At 39.1% G+C, this 19,057-nt stretch overlaps 1 protein-coding gene and 1 pseudogene across 1 annotated transcript; one reads left to right on the forward strand and one right to left on the reverse strand.

Annotated features, from left to right (window-relative positions):
• Positions 1-346: 346 nt before the first annotated feature.
• On the forward strand, positions 347-1,790 carry LOC147621426 (secreted RxLR effector protein 161 pseudogene; annotated as a pseudogene).
• Positions 1,791-16,116: 14,326 nt separating this feature from the next.
• Positions 16,117-18,009, reverse strand: LOC147621427 (uncharacterized). Its single transcript, XM_086824563.1, has 3 exons — positions 17,863-18,009; positions 17,062-17,481; positions 16,117-16,796 (listed from the first exon to the last, which is right to left on the reverse strand). Exons 1-3 carry the CDS (start codon positions 17,992-17,994, stop codon positions 16,689-16,691), a joined length of 660 nt encoding a protein of 219 aa, XP_086680689.1. The 5' UTR covers positions 17,995-18,009; the 3' UTR covers positions 16,117-16,688.
• Between the last annotated feature and the right edge of the window lie 1,048 nt (positions 18,010-19,057).

Consider the following 19,057-nt stretch of genomic DNA (forward strand, 5'->3'; position numbering starts at 1 on the left):
CTTTGTGAATGCAAAATCCATATGCAGCCTTAAATTACAGCCCATGTGTTTGACAAATTTGCATAAAGTATAAGTGGCAAATTGGGTTAAAATGAATTACAAAATGGTATGCCATGATGTGGAATTGGTGCTTTCACATGACTACACTTGCAAAGTAGATTTTTTGATGCTTGACATGGGTCCCATTGATATAATCTTGGGTTGTGATGGGCTCTCTACTCTTGGATGCATAACCATGAACTTGCAATGTGTTAAATAGATTTTATACATGAAGGAAGAACTGTCACTTTGTGGAGAAATCATACACCAAATCACTCACTTTAAAAGGGAACTCAAGAAGTTAATGATGGTATATGTGATACAGCTTTGCAAAGAGGATGACATCGACAATGAAGGCAAAGTCACACATGATGGCATGGCAATGTTATTGGAAGAGTACAAGGATATATTCATGGCAAGTGAATTTAAGTATCTTGGTTATATTGTGGGTGAAAATGGCATGAGAGTGGACCCTAAGAAGGTGGAATGTGTAAAGAATTGGTCCATACCTAAGAAAATCACTCAACTAAGGGGATTCTTGGGACTCTCTTCATTCTACTGAAGGTTCATTGAGAAGCATGCTTACATAGTGGCTCCATTAACTTGACAAGTTGAAGAAGGAATCATTCATTTAGGATGCAATAGCCCATAAAATCTTTGAAGAGTTGAAGAGAATGTGAGAGTAGAAGGGAGTGAGCACGAGAGAGAGAGTAAGGGCAAGAACACAATGATGGGTGTGTAGAAGGAGAGTGGTATGGTACACACCACAACCCCTCATATTTTGTATTAGAAAGGTACAAAACCCTAAGTACAAGTATGTACACACATAAGGGTGTCATAGGGGTCTAGGCATAAATGGGCCTTTACCCCCAACAATCTCCCACTTAAAGGCCAATGTGCCTAAAAGTGATGTATAAAATACAACAATGTACAAGCCAAAAGAAAAGACAAATGGCCTATCCGACACCCATGAGTTTGATACAATGTGCATGCTTCTCTAAGGGCAGACTCTTTGTCAAAACGTCTGCAGAGTTATTATCTGTGTGCACTTTGACAAGCTCAAGTAGCTTACCATCAAGCACCTCACGGATAAAATGGTACTTCACATCAATGTGCTGTCTTGGCATGAAACACAGGGTTCCTAGCCAATATGATAGCACTGTGTGACTGTCACATTGCAACACTGGAATCCCTCCTAAAATACCCAAAGCTCCCACTAGACGAGAAAGCCATAAAGGGGTAAGAGAACTCTCTACTTGTCTCAGAAAGAATACATTGGGAAGGTGTTGAAACGTTTCAGCATCATGGATGAGGCGAAGCGTCTCTCTACTCCTTTACCTCCATATGTGAAACTTTCACAAGGTGACAGCCCTAAGTCAGATGACGAGCGGGCTGCCATGGCCAAGATCCCTTATGCTTCCGCAGTTGGTAGTCTTATGTATGCTATGGTTGCTACACGACCAGATATTGCATTTGCAATGGGAGTTGTTAGCAGGTTTATGGCCAACCCTAGCAAAAAACATTGGGATGCAGTGAAGGGTGTACTGAGGTACTTGAAGGGTACTCATAATGTGTGCATATGCTATGGTAAGTCAGATGCATCTATCCAAGGATTTGTGGATGCAGACTATGCAGGTTGTGTAGACAGCAGACGGTCTACCACAGGATATGTTTTTACATTCACTGGTGGTGCAATCTCTTGGATTTCTCGTATGCAGAAATGCATTGCCTTGTCTACCACACTGAGGTAGAGTATGTTGCAGCCGCTAAGGCATGCAAGGAACTTAAGAATACGCATGCCAAGTATATGATTGGCATTACCAAGATCTGTCATCTCAAAAGTCTTATGCAGCTCCTTCTTTAGTGCAACCAATTATTGAGTGCAAATCCCTGCAATAAGCATGTCATCCACATACAAAATGAGGATGAGAAGACTCCCATCTGAAGCCTTCTTGGTGTATAGGCAGTGATCCTCCTCACTTCTTTTGTACCCCTGAGAATTCATGAAAGCATCAAACTTATGATACCATTCCCTAGGTGCCTGCTTCAAGCCATAGAGACTCTTTTGGAGCTTACAGACAAGACCCTCTTTCCCTTTGACTGCAAAACCCTCTGGCTACTGCATATAAATCTCCTCATGGAGATCCCCGTGAAGAAAAGCTGTCTTCACGTCCATCTGGAATAAGTCCATATCATCATGTGCAACCAAAGCAAGAACAGTCCTTAATGTAGTCATTTTGACCACAGGTGAGAAGATCTCATCAAAATCAATCCCCTTCTCTTGCTTGAAACCCTTTGCAACCAACCATGCCTTATACTTAGGTGAGGAGTCTATAGGTGCTACCTTAAGCTTGTAAACCCATTTGCATGGCAAACCTTCATCCCTGCAGGCAAAGACACCAAGTCCCATGTTGCATTTTTTTTCAGAGAGGCCATTTCAGATTGCATGGCTCTCTCCCACTTCAAATGATCATCCCTCTGCATAGCCTCCTTAAAGCATGAGGGCTCTCCACAATTTGTAAGCAATACAAAGTCAACCCCAGGAACAAACCTGTCTAGAGGACGAGTTGAAAAATAGGTGGTTGTACCACCTCTTCTTGCTGTATTTCCATGTTCTGTTGCTCAATATTTTGTGGCTGAATTTGAGGCAACACTTCTGCCACCTCTTGAGGTTCAACATGAGGCTTTTTTGCAGCATTTTGGGGCTGTTCCTGGGGCTATATTTGCTATTGTATAGCCCTTGGATTTTGTTGTCTATGATGCACATCATCTTCATCAATAACCCTTCTGACTTCCTGAGTCTTTGGGGCTATTTTATACATGCATGTTTCATGAAAAATGACATCATTACTGCGTATAAGCTTTTTAGCTTCGGGATCCCACAATCTATAACCCCATTCACCACTGTCACCATAGCCCAAAAAGATGCATCTGCGAGACGTGGGATCAAGTTTGGTCCTATCTTCCTTGCGTATGTGCACAAAGGCAACACAACCAAACACTCTCAAGTGCTTATATGAGGGAGGCTTTCTCGTCCATAATTCTTCACGCACTTTGAGTCCCACTGTCCTATTCGGTGACCTATTAATCAAGTGAACAGCTGTTTGCATAGCTTCAGCCCAAAACCCATGGGGTAACGCAGCATGTGACAACATACTCTGAACCTTCTCTTGAATGGTTTGATTCATACGCTCTGCAACACCATTTTGGGGGGATTTATAGGGAGGAGGTAACTCCCTTTTGATACCCTTACTGCACTGAAAAGCATTTGACATGTATTCCCCACCATTATCAGAGCGTAAACACTTGAGATTCTGGCTGGTCTGATTTTCAACCATAGAAAGAGACCTCTGAAAAATACCAAATACCTCACTCTTCAAGCGAAGAGGGTATGCCCACACCTTACTGTGCGCTTTTGCCGCACAGGTCGTAGCTGGGGACTTGCCAGACACCGTATGCGAGCCACGAATGGCTGCAAGCATACAACCAGGGAAGGAAGCTCAAAACAGAATGCAAAAAGTGTGTCACTCACCGCTTAACTGCCGCCTTGAAGGATTCCCGCATCGCAGCCGTGAAGGAGGAGCCGCCGTTGCCGCTCTACCGCCTCTCCGCCGCGCCGTGCCGCTACACAGTGCTCGATCGCTCTCTCACTCTCTCTCTCTCTCTCTCTCACACACGCAGGAGAAGGAAACCAAGAGATAAGGCAAGAGCACTCTTGTATTCACAACACATGAGAATGAGGATTTTAGGGTTACATTTGACTCATATAGGTGACTTGGCCATTCACACTTGGACGCCCATACATGGCCGACCGACCCTAACCCTTATCCTACTGATATCCAAGGTGCGCCTCTCATCGGCGATCACCCAATCCCTTCATCCTTAACATATGGTGCCGACAAGCCCGGCCCATGACTCAGAATATTTAAATTAATGACGTAAAATATAGTACGTCGCCATGTCCACCATGGGTTAACACTTACGGGTGGCATCATCAATAAAAGTCACCATATAATGAGCTCCCCCCAAAGATAACTGAGGCATTTCACACACATCAGTATGAAGAAGATCCATTGGAGAACTCCTTAGTGACAAATGCTTGGAATGTGGACCCTGAGTTTGCCGTCCATAAAAACAATGATCATACTTAGACAAATCAGCAAACTTATACAAAGGCAAGTAACCGAAACGGGCCAAGGTTTCCATTCCTTTGACACTCATGTGTCCCAACCGGCCATGCCACAGTGAAATATTTGGCAGTTCGGCTGCATTTACAAGAGAATGTCCAACGACATCTGAAGCTATAAGATGATACAAAGTGTCAATCTTCGGTCCCCTTTGGCATATACAATTTGACCCTTCTTGATTTTCCACTATTTCCCACCAAAAGTAGTGTAGAAATCTGCATCATCAAACTGCCCTGTACTTATCAAATTCTTTTTTAGCATAGGAACATGTCTGACATCCTTGAGCATAAGGTGATTACCATCTGCAAAAGCAAGCTCAATATCACCAATTCCAATGATCTGACAAGCATGGTTGTCCCCCAAATAAACACATCCATAATTCCCACTGGAATACGTAAAAAAACTCTCCTCATAAGGAGTCACATGAAAGGATGCACCTGAGTCAACAATCCAATCCAGCTTGTCTGCTAAATCACCAGCAATGAGTGAGTGTGCATTCACATTAGACACAAAAAGCACATCAAGGAATGATATAACCTCAGGAACATAAGGTACAATAGCACCATCAGTCACTACATTAAGCTCTTCTATCTTCACATTGCTCTTGCCTTTGCCTTTTACATCTTTTGCATTTGCATCTTCACCTTTGCTCTCTACCTTGCCTGCCTTCTTGTCCGCTTTCCATTTGAAGCAAAACTTTTGAATGTGTCCCTTTTTGCCACAATAAAAGCATTCCATATCTTTCTTTGAACGGGACTTGCTCCTTGACTTACCATTGTTGCCTCTTCCCCTTGATTGAGATCTCCCACGTGCATTCAAAGCACTAGAGGCTTTGCCACTTTGATTGTTCCTACGGTTCATCTCTTCAGTGAGAAGAGAACTCTCCACATCAGTGTATGACAAGCTTGAAAAAGCAGGAGCATTGTTACTCACTACTATCCTGAAAGTATCCCAACTTTCGGGAAGTGTGCAAAGCAATAGAACAGCCTTCATATCCTCATCAATGTATCTTTTGAGCAATAAGTTTGCTCACAAGGCCGTTGAACTCATTGAGATGAGTTCCCATTGGTGTACTCTCTTTCATCTTCATTTCAAAGATCTTTTTCATCAAGTACACCCTGCTGCTTGTACTTTCCTTTGCATAAAGACTACTCAGCTTTTGCCAAACTCCCCACGCGGTAGTCTCATTTGCCACATTGAAGTAGACATTCTTTGACACGGACAACAAAATTGTATACTTGGCAAGATCATCAAGTTCCAGCCATGCATCATCATCCATATCATTGGGTTGAATGCCTTGTAGCCTGATTGGCTTGATAAGCTTTTTGATGACCAACACATCATATATTTGCTCCTTCCAATAGTTGAAGTTCACCTGGCCCTCCAACTCTTCAATGGTGTAGCTCCCGCCTTGAGAAGTCTCAACTTGGGAGGATGAAACCATTGCTTTAGTTGAAAGAAGACTCTTGCAAAAAAAGTCTCGCAAAATAGTACTCCCTGAGCGGAAGCACTCCCACTTAACGTGATCTGTCAAAGACCACTTTGCATCCACAAAACACCTTGCTGGAATTTCTGTCTAGCTCTGTATTTTACTATTTTTCTTCACTTTTCCTCAACAAAAAAGATGTCAAAACTGTCCCAAAATTGCCCTAAAACAGTAATGAACAGATCGGACCTGATTTTTGGCACTTTCCCCAAATTTTCCAAGCTCAATAGAGCTTCCAAGACTGTATATCTTCCCCCCAGCTGAGTTACATAGTTCTGAAATGAAATTGGCCAAAAGCCCTTTGATTTCACCTCAAAAATAGAGGGATTTGGGAAGATTCCAGCAAGCATAAACTCCACCAACGCTTCTGAAGCAAAATTTCCAGAAAGCCCTTTGATTTGTGACTGCAATGTCACTCCAAATGCATTCCCGGGCACCAATTACAGCATGTCAAGTGCGCCAAAAGCATGAAAACCTCCAAAAGGCAAAAGCCCTTTGTTTCAACCGCCAAATGTAGCACACAGGCCACACAATCCACTGCCAAAGTGACGATGTACCTGTAATCTGTACTCAAGAGAATGTGACAAAGTACACATGTCTCGTGCAACACATGCACGGCCAACAAATGAGCATACCATGCTCACAACATCTGCAAAACCCGCAGATCTAATGGCCAAAACAAGACCTGTACCTGTCAATGGAGTCCGAGTACCTGCACTTGTATACCTGTGGATGTACCTGGTTATTCAACCACAATCACATACATTAATGGAGCATACCATGCTCACAACATCTGCAAAACCTGCAGATCTAATGGCCAAAACAAGACTTGTACCTGTCAATGGAGTTCGAGTACTTGCACTTGTATACCTGTGGATATACCTGGTTATTCAACCTTAATCACATACATTAATGGAGCATGCTACACAAGAACCTGTGCCTCAAACCACCTGCAAATACCGTGCAGATTTGCAAAACAGGTTGTTCACAGAGCAAGAAATTTTGAATCGCTGTTTTTACAGCCAAAACGTTGATCTGGATTGAAGTCTTGGTGGATTGAGTTCCAAAGGAATGCGGAGCTGGACCCCGAGAAGCGTTGTGCCTAGTGGGTCTTGTTGCAGACTCCGAGAAAAAGAAAAAAGAAAAACCAAAAAATAGTTTTACTTTCCCGCGATAGTACGCACCTCCATCCACCCTTCAGACACAAGTCTGGCGGCTGTTTCTGGCCTCCGTCGATGTCCCAAACATTCTTTGACGCTACCCCGATGTTTGGATAGTTATTTGCACCAACCAATGCTTCAATAGCCTCTGCTTGGATATCTCACAATGGACCATGCGTCCTGGCACCTGGCACACTTGCATGCAGCTCTCTTGTGCTCCACTTTCTCTCTGCAATTCACCTCTTCACTGTAGTCCCTAAACCTTGAACGGAAGAAAGTGTCCGCAAGCGAAAGAGGCAACCGAGAGACATAGAGGATGCGAGGGTGGGAGAGGATCTCACACAGAGCCAAAGCTCTGATACCACATGTGAGAGTAGAAGGGAGTGAGCGCGAGAGAGAGTAAGAGCAAGAACACAATGATGGGTGTGTAGAAGGAGAGTGGTATGGTACACACCACCCTCATATTTTGTATTAGAAAGGTACAAAACCCTAAGTACAAGTATGTACACGCATAAGGGTGTCATAGGGGTGTCATAGGGGTCTAGGCATAAATGGGCCTTTACCCCCAACAGAGAATGCTTACTTCAGTCCCAATTTTAGTATGCTTGGATTTCACCAAGCCTTTCACTATTAAAGCGGATGCATGTGGAAGAGGTATTGGTGTCGTGTTGTATCAAGCCCACATGGTAATTACATTTGAGAGTTGTAAACTTGATGAGACAAAGAGAAGGAGATACATGTATATGATCAAGAGATGAGTGCTATATTACATGCGATCAAGAAGTGGCATTATTATCTCTATGGAAGCAAGTTCTATGTGAGAAGCGACCATAGAGTTCTCAAGTACTTTCTCTCACTAAAACTAAATCTCTCACTCAAGCAAAGATAGTGGTTGAAAACCCTTCAAAATTATGATTTTGAAATTACTTATACTACAAAGGGGAAGGATAATGTGGTGGTTGATTCACTCTCAAGAATTGGGGCTTGTACATTGTTTGCCATCACGAAAGTGCATGAAGATTGGATTGAAGACATCCAAGAGGAGTATATGTTGGATGAGGAGACTTCACAAATGATGCAAAAATTATAGCTTGGCATTTGTGAAGAGTTACCTCATTTCCAGTTGCAAAAAAGACTCCTTTACTTCAAGGAGAAGGTGTATCTTGTACCTCATTCGGCTTTCAAGAAAAAGGTGTTAGATAAGATGCATGCTTCTCCCATGGTGGGACATTTAGAGTTGTTTAAAACCTATGATGCCATCAAAAAGAGCTTTCATTAGACAGGCCTTGGCGTGATCTGAAGGAGTATGTTGCCAAATGTATGACTTGTCAACTCAATAAGGATCCCACACAAAATCTCGGTAGTTTGCTTCAGCCTTTACCGATTCAAAGGGTAAGTGGATTTTATCATGGGTTTTCCTACCACCAAGAAAGGGTGGGATAGCATTAATGCAGTGGTTGATTAGTTGACAAAAGCTGCCCATTTTGTGCCTACAAAAGTGAGATATTCGGTATCTATGGTTGCACATCACTTTATGGATTATGTGTTTTGCATGGCATGCCGCAACAAAGAGTGAGTGACCAGGATGTCAAGTTCATGGGCACATTCTAGTGTACATTGTTTTAGAGTATGGGTACTGAATTGGCTCCAAGTATAGCCACCGATGGTCAAATCGAGAGGGTAAACAAATGGCTTGAGACTTACTTGAGGCATTATTGCTATGAGACACAACATGCATGAGATGATTAGTTACACTTAGTTGAGTGTACCTACAATAGTACTTACCATGTGAGCATTGGAATGTCACCTTTCGAGGCTATGCATGGGTATAAGGTGCCAATTGTAGCATTCAAGAATGATAATGTGAATCCCAATGCAAAGAATTAAGTGGAAAGAATGCATGCTCTCTTGAAAACATGTAAAGAGAATATCAAGAAGTCTCAAGAGAAGATGAATCATTATGAATATCCACATCGAAGACCACTAGAATTCAAGGAGGGGGATTATGTATTCTTGAGGATTTCCAAGACATGCTATGTTTCTTTCAAGGGCAACACTAACACAAAGCTTGCACACCATTTCTATGATGGTCCATACAAGGTGGTGAGAAGGGTTGGTGAAGTGGCCTATCAATTGATATGTTTCTTTCAAGAGCAACACTAACACAAAGCTTGCACACCGTTTCTATTGTGGCCCATACAAGGTGGTGAGAAGGGTTGGTGAAGTGGCCTATCAATTGCTACTTCCAACCACTACAAAGATACATAATGTGTTTCATGTATTGCATTTGAAGGCATATATTGGACCCAAAGTGAAAGTCTTAGATGACCTACCTCTCCTATGAATGAGGATGGCATGGTGGAATATATTCCTAAGAGAGTGTTGGGCATGAGGGAAAAAGTACTTTGCAACCATTCTTTGCGCGAATACCTTGTTAAATGGAAGGGATTACCTCAAGATGAAGCGACATGGTAGCCCGCCCACATATTGGAAGGATATAAGCACTTATTACTTGAGCCATGTAACAGTGAATACGCTTGTTGTAATTTTCAGTGATTCACTGTTTTGAGGACAATATTATGATCAGTTGGGATGCTATTGACATATGCACTTCATGGGGAGTGTGTACTATATAGTGATATATTTTGGTGGTTGTTCGGAGAGCATCACATGAGATTTTGAAGCCTTAAGCATGGAAATTCTCTCTTGGATAGTTTTAAGGATAGTTTTGTTACATGATGGTACATCCACATGTATATAGTGGACATCCTCATACCAATGAAGTAGAAGAATGTTTTAAGGACAAAACATATTTGGGTGGGGATGGTTTGTAATGTAGTGGAGACCATGGGCTCATGGACATGTTCATATGTTGGGCTTTGGGGCCTAGGCTTATGGGCATGGGCATAATAAGTGAGTATGAAATGGGCCAAAGTATATAAGATAATGGCTCATAGTTGTAAAGGAACCTTTTAATATCTTTGATGATAATACATTACCTTGATGCCTATGGCTCAAGATTCCATGGTGAGCTTCTCCCTTTGAGATTCTAGGATGGTGACCTACACCCTTGTTGTCTACTCCAACTATTGAGTGGGCCTCCATCTTGCACCCTATTTGGTTTGTTTTGGGTGGACTATTGAGTGCAAAGACTCATTCCATAAGCTTAAGGAGGCCTTGATAATAACTCTACTTCTCAGAGCTCCAAGGTGGGATGTCATCTTCCAAGTACATAATAGATGCATTAGCTTACACTATAGGATGCATATTAGCTTAACCTGAGTCCTGACAAAAAGGACATGGAATTTCCTATTAGTTATGCTAATAGACAACTCAATAATCGTGAAAAGAATTATACCATCACAGAGAGGGAAGTCTTAGTAATGGTTTATGCAGTTAAGAAGTTTTTCCCCCACAAATTTATATTCTTTGTAGACCATCAGGCTTTGCTCTACCTGTGTGAATAAGTTATACACCACTGAAGGGAAAATTACTTGGTGGTTACTTCTTATTAAGTTTTATTTCACGATGATAGTTTGCAAAGGAATGTTGCATGTTAGAGCTAATCTCACCTGTCTAGAATTTCCAATGGGAAGAGACCAACAAGAGTCAAGGACGATCTTCTAGATGCGTCCTTATTTCAAATAAGCTTAGTGTTAAGGTAGAGTTATGAGATTGTTGTGAGTATTCCTTTGGACAAGATCATGTCTTACTAAGAAGGAAACAATTAGTGAAGGAGACAACCTTGTATACCCTCATTTCATGACAACTCTATAGAAAATGAAAAGATGATGTCTTAAGACTTTATGTATGTCTCGGGGGGTCACTATATGTAAAATATCCCTATCGCATGCGTTCAAGGCCTATATTTTAAATCCGTTATTTTTGAATTTTTTAATCTATATAATATCCCCTTTTCTTTATGAAGCTGTAAATTTTTTTCAAAAAATATTAAATCATACCCTTATGTAAATATATTTCTGTAAGTTTCATAAATTAAAATTATCCTTCTGTTGAACGCACGTGATATTCACATTTTTGTGAGTGACCCCCCGAGATGTATGTGCAGGTGAGTATGTTGATATTCTATAATAAACTCACACAAGAGTCACTAGAGGGCACTATCAGGAGACAACGAAAAACATTCTAAATGCAGAACTATATGGTGTGGCTAACACTCTTTGGTGATGTAATGGTGGAGCATGTCAAATGTTACAATATGGTAGTACTCACAATTTTATTGACAATATTGTGGTACAGAAGATGAAGCTGGAAACCATGCAGAATGATCACATTCAAAGGAGAGCTATCCCTTCCTAATGATTTTCTTGAGAGAAAAGATCGAGACCTCCGAGCTTAAGTATGAAAACTTTAACTTGTAGGTGTCTCTCTCTTTCTATCTCTCATTGCATTTATTTGCGAGGTGGAGTATATCAAAGGTTACGATAAGTTCTAATTCCCTAATCCCCAACAAAAGGATAGAATACCTTTACAACCAATCATGTTTGCAATATCTTTCATCAAACTAGTCTTTTCTCATTTTACATGGATATTTATGTACTCTCAAGAGTTCATGACTATGATACATGGTTCCAACTCGTTTGTATTATGGATTTCCACTATGGATTTCCACTCTATATAGTTGTTATTTCTTAGATGAACTCTTTTTAGCAACAATGTACATTCTTATCCTCTACTTTAGCAACCTTCTATCTTGGTGTGACTCACCACAGGATGGTGAATTGATTAATGGGCATGACTATAGCCCCACCACCGATGCCAATTATATCAAGCATTATCATTGAGAATTCCATTTGGTCTAGGGATCCTAGTCCAAGGCCAAGCATTCACTATCAATGCATTGAGTATCCACTTATGTGGCACTTCTTACAAGATGGGTGAACCACTTACTACGGAGTGCTCACCTCAATTGAAGTGAAACCTTTGGCACTACGGCACAAAGTCAGGGGCATTCTGGCATCCAATCCTTGTTGATTCAGTGACATCTAATTGACAACTATGATAATCTCTCAACTCTATGGTTCAATATCTAGATATGAGTCCTCTTAGGCCATGATAGAAGCTGTAGTCTCATCTTTCATCAGTGTCCTTTCACTGTGAATAAAAATAGCAAAGTCCTTCAAGAACTTGCCTCAAATATTTTGTGGATCCACCTCATGGCCAAGTGCCATGCCTGAGCATAGCATGAAAACACTTCCATGCTTACCCAAAATACACACTGAACAACTTTCTTGGAAATTTGGCCACGCAAATTGACAAGGTCATGGCTTTATCTAGAATATCAAGCACCTAAGGTATGTGCCTTTCCATAAAATTTGAGTTCATTGGAAGTCAACACCCAATATTGGTTAACATATACTATCACTTTTCCCCCCGATAAGTTTTAGCACCCCATTTGACACAAGGTCAAGTGGGCATGAATGGTTCTGAGCACTCCATCTGAGTACGTAACCTAAGAGATTCATCTGATCACTCCAAAATAGTTCTCATTCTTCTTCTTATAGAAACCTCGGCTAATCTCTCCGGATCACTACACCTTTCTAATGAGGGACGTGATGATTGATGTGGAAAGTGTGTGCACATATAACAATATCATGCCCAAGTATAACAAACGATCAAGACTGGAATATCACCAAATCTACTACGGTTTGTCTCTAATCTCTTCAGATCAGCTCCAAACCTGAAGTTTTCTTTGAACCATCAAGTTTAACCTTAAAACTCTAATATCCATGTCAAGAGACCCACCTGATCACTCCAGATGAGCATCCTACTCGACATAGTAGACAACCACCAATGGTCAATCAAATAACATAGATTGTGCATACATAATCTATGTAGTAACTACGCACCACAAAATCAAAATCTAGGAAAGTCCATTTCTAGTGTTTTCCTTGGTGTCCCATACCACCAAAGTCACAAGAGTTTGCATAGAGCATTTAACATCCCATATCGTCAAATGATCACACTAACTATTATGACACAAAAATTGAATCTTCCTACTTTTAATTAAATGATTCCACATCCTTAAACCCAATCGTGATGCAAAACATCACAAAATAAAGTATAAGGAACAACTTGTTTTATATCATGTGTTAATCGTCGCTGAGGAGATTCAAAATCACCCCATAATTCTACGACACTCGCTATGAAGTATGCACATAGAATTAATTTGATAAATCTTGGGCTACTTGTAGCCCCAACCAGTTGGATTTTAAATTTTATGGTGTTACAAGGCAAAAATGAGGAAAAACATAGCTAATAATTCTCCAAATGGCATACCACGTCATATATTCTCCCACTTTATCAACAGATGGAATGTACCCATATTCCACATAACTAGAGTAACTACATACTCAAACTTAGACGTGGTGAACAACAAACAAGAATCCTTCATAGTAGGGTATTATATACTCAAAGTCTATTGATTCCAACTCAGGATTTCTGCGAAACCCCGTGACTCTAAGCATGGAATTACTATGAATCCCATTAAAAGGCTAGCAAAAAAGCTTTTCACCTTTCTCTTCCCATAAATGGGGTCAAGACCTGACCCAAACACCTTTGCAACCAAGGATTCTCTTCTTTTTTTCTCTATTTTTTTGGCATGTTAGAATTCACGCAAAAGGACATGCGTCACTATGGACCATGCACAAGGGCTTCCATCTCTACAAACTAAGTAAACAACACTTTGGTTGTTTTGTACTTATACTTATCTCTATTTTCTTACATATCAATGGGTTCGAAACACAGTAGACTTAAAAAAATCACTACAATTTATGAAAATGAAATAAAATTAAATTTACAACACTTTTAAAGAAACAATTTTTAGTATTCACTTGAAAGAATAAGAATTATATGGACTCTATAATTTCAAGGATGTGTGGAACAACACACTGCTTGCATGTTTTGCAATGTTCACTTCGACTCCCATCCAACTTAAAATAAAAATTACAAGAGGGATCATTGGACATGAGTTGGATTTCCTGCCTCCCTCAGAAAACTAAGGGACCAGTGACTTTCTACATTAACGCTAAAAGGGTCATGACCCTCCCAAAGAATATTCACATCAATGAGTGCTGAATGCGTGCCATCACGCATGTCTTGGTCCAAGCTGAGCCACTCCCCTCATAGAAGTCGCCACCTCCTATACTTGAAGCGAATTCACAAAGTTTGTCTTGTAATGAAGTACCTGTCATAAAAAACAAACAACCAACATAAAAACATAAAATCAACAATCAACATTCAACAATCAACAATCAGTGTATTGCAATGAAGTACTTATGAATAAAAATCATCAACAATCAATAGACACAGTAATTCTGCAATCTTACCTAAAGGTAACATTTGACACAATAATTCTGCACTCAATGATATCATCGTGGTGAGTTCTCTTGAGATGCCATGACTCACCCAATAACTAAGTCATCCAATCCTCAGATGGACACTTGCATTGATAAGTAATCTTAGTTTTCTTAACTACTTCACAAGATCTAAACAAATGTGCAAACAATCTAAATAAAGATTAAAACAACAAGAAATAAGCAGCAACTTACTGCTTTGATTTACATAACCTTGTTGCTTTGATTTACACAACCTTGTTGCTCCTATGAAAATAAACATAAACACATCAAGATAAAACATTAACAAACCCTAAACCTATGATCATTACTCACATTAAGACAAAACATAGACAAACCCTAAACCTATGATCATTACTGTTGTATTTTATGCCACTTGAAATCATTACTGTGCAGAGAAGATTGTAATAAAAAAATAAAGATAAAATAACAAGAAATAAATAGCAACTTACTGCTCACAACCTTGTTGCTCCTGTGAAAAACAACAGCAATATATAAAGAGAAAACATAAACAAATCCTAAGCCTATGATCATTACTCTGGTATTTTATGCCACTTCAAATCAATACTGTGCAAAGAAGATTGAAAGCAACAAATCAAGATTAAAACAACAAGAAATAAATAACAACTTACTGCTTTTATTTACACAACCTTGCTCCTGGCTGAGAAAATAAACAACACATCAAGACAAAACATAAACAGATCCTATGATTATTACTCACATCCAGACAAAACATAGACAAAACATAGACATATGATAATTACTCATAAGAATTTGAAGCCGCTTCACATCAAGATAACTATCTGTGGTGCAGAGAAGAGAAAGTTTATGTAAGAAAATGGACATAATTCACAGACGTTTTGTCCAAATGAGATAAAATTTTAGGAGGAGAGAGCTATAGTGTAGAAGAACATGCCTATAAATTTTCGTGAAGAAAGAACTAAAGTTGCAGAAGATATGGCGAAATTGAATTCTCAAAAAAAAAAGAGGAGAAATGAAAAGGTAATGAAATGTAAAAGGAGGGAAAGTAAAAGGTTAAACATAAAAATGAAAAAAAATAAAATTCGATTTTCAAACTTCCATGTGCTGACCACAAGGTACATCTGACATGAAAGATATGGAAACTGACATTTCTCTATTTTTTTAAGATATGGACTCTATTATTTTATTTTCTTAAGAGATTTGGGCAAAGATATGGAAACTGACATTTCTCTATTTTTTTAAGATATGGACTCTATTATTTTATTTTCTTAAGAGATTTGGACAAAGATATGACAGAAAGATCCATGTTACATGGATCAAGAATCCTAGCTCTCTCATTGGTCATACCAATCTTTTTTTATTCACTCCTTAAAGAGGCAAAATGGAGAGCCATATTTTTACTAATTGTGAACTTGTTTACATGAGTTGGTGCTATAACTTTAGTACACCAAAGTGGTTGTCATGTAGTATGTAAACCACTAGCAGCATATCATCCATAATGTTACCAACCCAACCAGTGGCATATGTGTGGAAGCTGTCACACCCACGCAGTTCATCAATGTCTGTAGCATTAGTTGAGCTCGATATCTCAACATCAACCAACCATATATCATGTATGAAAACACAATTTTTCTTTGTTGATGGTTCAACACAATGTAAAAATGTAAAGAGACGTCACAATATATCTCAACATCAACCAACCAACCATATATCATGTAAAACACAATTTTTCTTTGTTGATGGTTCAACACAATGTAAAAATGTAAAGAGATGTCACATTGAAAACACATTTTTTCTTTATTGATAGCCCAACACAATGTAGACATGTAAAGAAAGAACTGATGTGACCGATGTCTGCAAAAGGTTTTCTTAATAATGCATTTTTCAAGGTTTCACATCGTGAAACAATGAGTCGTATTGTCAATAATCTATGTATCAAGCTGTCTAATCACAATATTATCATTTATCTATCTATCTGTCAAGCTATCTAAGCACAAGATTAATCTATCTATCAAGCTATGTAAGCAATAGGTCATTGCAATGATCTTCTTTCTTCTGGTTTTTGATTACTTATAAGTAAAGAACCTTTCTCCTGCTTTACTTTCCTTTACTTTTATTCTTTACTAAAAAGTAAAGAAACTTGTAAAAGGAAAGAACCTTAAAGAAACTTGTAAAAGGAAAGAACCTTTCTTCTCCTTTACATATAAGTAAAGAAACTTGTAAAAATAAAGAACCTTTCTCCTGCTTTTGATCACTTGTGAAAGCAAAGAAAAGACATGCTAGCTAATTGAATATTGATGTTGGCCATGTAAATCATCCTCCATGGATGGGGGATACATAGCACTCTTACAATGTGAACTCATGAAGCATACATAGCACTCTTACAATGTGAACTCATGCTGATTGTCATGCAACATCTTTACATGTAAAACTCATAGACAATCTCGCCAGGCCCAGATTAAGGTTGACTTGGGCGGCCAGCAGCACCCCCTTTATTAAAAATATCGGACAAAATCTTGTGCAGTGTGGAACGGATGGTCCCTTCGTCTCCACAAACTTCGTCAACCTACCATAAAACCAGAAGCGCGTTAAGCTTCTAATGTGCAAATCATACGAGCTTTTTTTTCATTATCATTGTTAATGAAGTATTTTATTTCTCTTATAATACTGCAAAACCTAAGAGTGATCTAATTAAAAAATTAATGCTAATGCAAAGCCTTGAGAGGTGTAATTATCATAAATGGAAAGCCTAATTAACCGCCTTGCTCTTGTGTATGGATTTCTTGTGTTGAATATACTGCAAAATGAGAGTCTAAAGTAATTAGCCTTACATTAACGTTAATCATGTAGCGAGTTTCCCCATTGGATAGTGATTGAAGAGAAGCATGGTTGATGGTGTATGCAGAGCACTCCAAAACGGCAAAGATTTTTGATAGAGTAAAGCCTGTGAGATTAGGCTTATCATCGTCATTAGTATTACTAATACAGACGCTTATTGAAGCATTCAACCCACACACTTTGATGGTGAATGGATCACTTCTGTTGTTGCAGTGATCCGCCCCTCCCACTGGCCCTAATTCTGGAGGCGACCATGACATTTTGTCCGCCGCCCGTCTCCTTTCATCAATTAGACAACCCTTGTCCATTTCCCATTGCCTAATCAGACCGTCTCTGCACTCTTTCAGCTCCATCAATTCCTTCTTCAAAGCCTTCACGCAAGACATTAGAGCTGCTTCTACCATAACACCATCCTGTTGTAGCACAGAACCTCAATTGATTACCCTCTCAATTACATAAATGATTGTTTAGACTAAAGCTAACACTAATAAGCCTCGATTAAAGGGTTTTAGCTCGTATTAAGACTGTAATTTGCATTTAGCTCAATAATTCATCAGCATGATTGATGGTATTTGTGATGGGCTGATCAAATTAGCACAGCTTGTGAGCCCAAATCTGTAAAGTAGCGGAATTAATATGCACGATAAATCTAGTCTATCGTAATACATGCGTCAAAATGGAGCTTATTACTAGAAGGCAGGATTGATGCAGTAATACTAATGCTACAATAAGCTTACATAATTAGGTGAAATTAGTTCTAAGGTTAGTTTAGAATTGGGATTAAAACAGCGTACCATTGTATGTGGAGCTTGGAGCGAGCAGGTATGCACAGAATAAAGATATTGAAGAAGATTGTGTTGAAGTATTGCTCTTTGATCCCATATGTGAGACAGGAAAGCGAGCCTTTTATGATTGGAGCAAATCATATAAAATATTTGCTAATTTTGTAGTTTATTAATAGAATACTGATTTAATACTAATATATTATTGAATTGGTGGTTGCGGCCTTTACAAGAGATTTAATAAGTTTTGACCGTAGTGACTCTATCTTTATTAATCTGAAACTTAATCCGGCTACAGACGCTACCGTCAAACCTTATATAAATGATTATTAAGTTGACATTTAATAACACAAGCCAATTTTCAAAACTTTAACTTTATAAATTTTGATCATGCTGACGTTTAATTGTACACACTGCACAGTGTTAGCTGTAATTTGTAAATGTGACATGACATTTGATTAATTTTCCCAAAAAGCAAACATTTAAATTTTGTAGCCTACTCTCCAAAGTCTCTACAATTACTGGCAATCAATTTGTGATCGTGATTGCTATGATTAATTACAGTAATCTAAGGTTTGATTTACCATATCTAGGCCTTAAGGGTTAAGGGTTGCTTATTTTAAATATCAGCTATTCACTTTGATTGACTTATTAGGGATTAGGATCCATTGAGCAATGATAAATATCATAAGAAGGTAAGGTTACACTAACTGTTAACAAAATTTGTCATTTAGTGTATTTTTCAGACTCAAATTGAGGGAAAAAAATAGGTTGAAATTATGGCATGCCAAATGAAAATGTTAAGATTTGAAAAAATTTAGTTATGAAATCGATTGATGTGTGGATGTTTAAAGAAAAATAAGCACTAAAATTTTAAGTATTCATCCCCTTAATTTTGTAAGAGTTGGTCCTCACACATCAAGAAAATTTCACTAATAGTGTATTACTAGTAGTAGCCCTCTTGCCCTTCTCCTAGTGATGGTATTCTTGCTAGCCCTTTCACTCACCCTTTGATTTAACTCACAACTATTGTGGTGGATTCTGCATCCTTTTGTGTAGTTTTTCAATGTGTGTGCATCTTCATGTGGGAATAAGCTTGAAGTGTTTTGATAAAAGAGTACCTTTATACTAGCTAGTATTGCACCCGCGCGTTACTGCGGCCGACCAAGGTTCCAGAAAAGAACTATTCCCTCTCTACAACCATCTC

Source organism: Cibotium barometz, chromosome 30 (assembly GCF_041138505.1).
Source record: "Cibotium barometz isolate CiBa-2024 chromosome 30, ASM4113850v1, whole genome shotgun sequence".
NCBI classification, from domain to species: domain Eukaryota; kingdom Viridiplantae; phylum Streptophyta; class Polypodiopsida; order Cyatheales; family Cibotiaceae; genus Cibotium; species Cibotium barometz.

Excerpts from the sequence above, each read along its gene's own strand:
- LOC147621427 (XM_086824563.1), bottom strand. The coding sequence starts at position 17,994 with ATGATTTGCTCCAATCATAAAAGGCTCGCTTTCCTGTCTCACATATGG. Across the intron at positions 17,482-17,862 it reads TCCAAGCTCCACATACAATG|GATGGTGTTATGGTAGAAGC; the intron begins GTACGCTGTTTT and ends GTGCTACAACAG. Across the intron at positions 16,797-17,061 it reads GCTACATGATTAACGTTAAT|GTTGACGAAGTTTGTGGAGA; the intron begins GTAAGGCTAATT and ends GTTTTATGGTAG.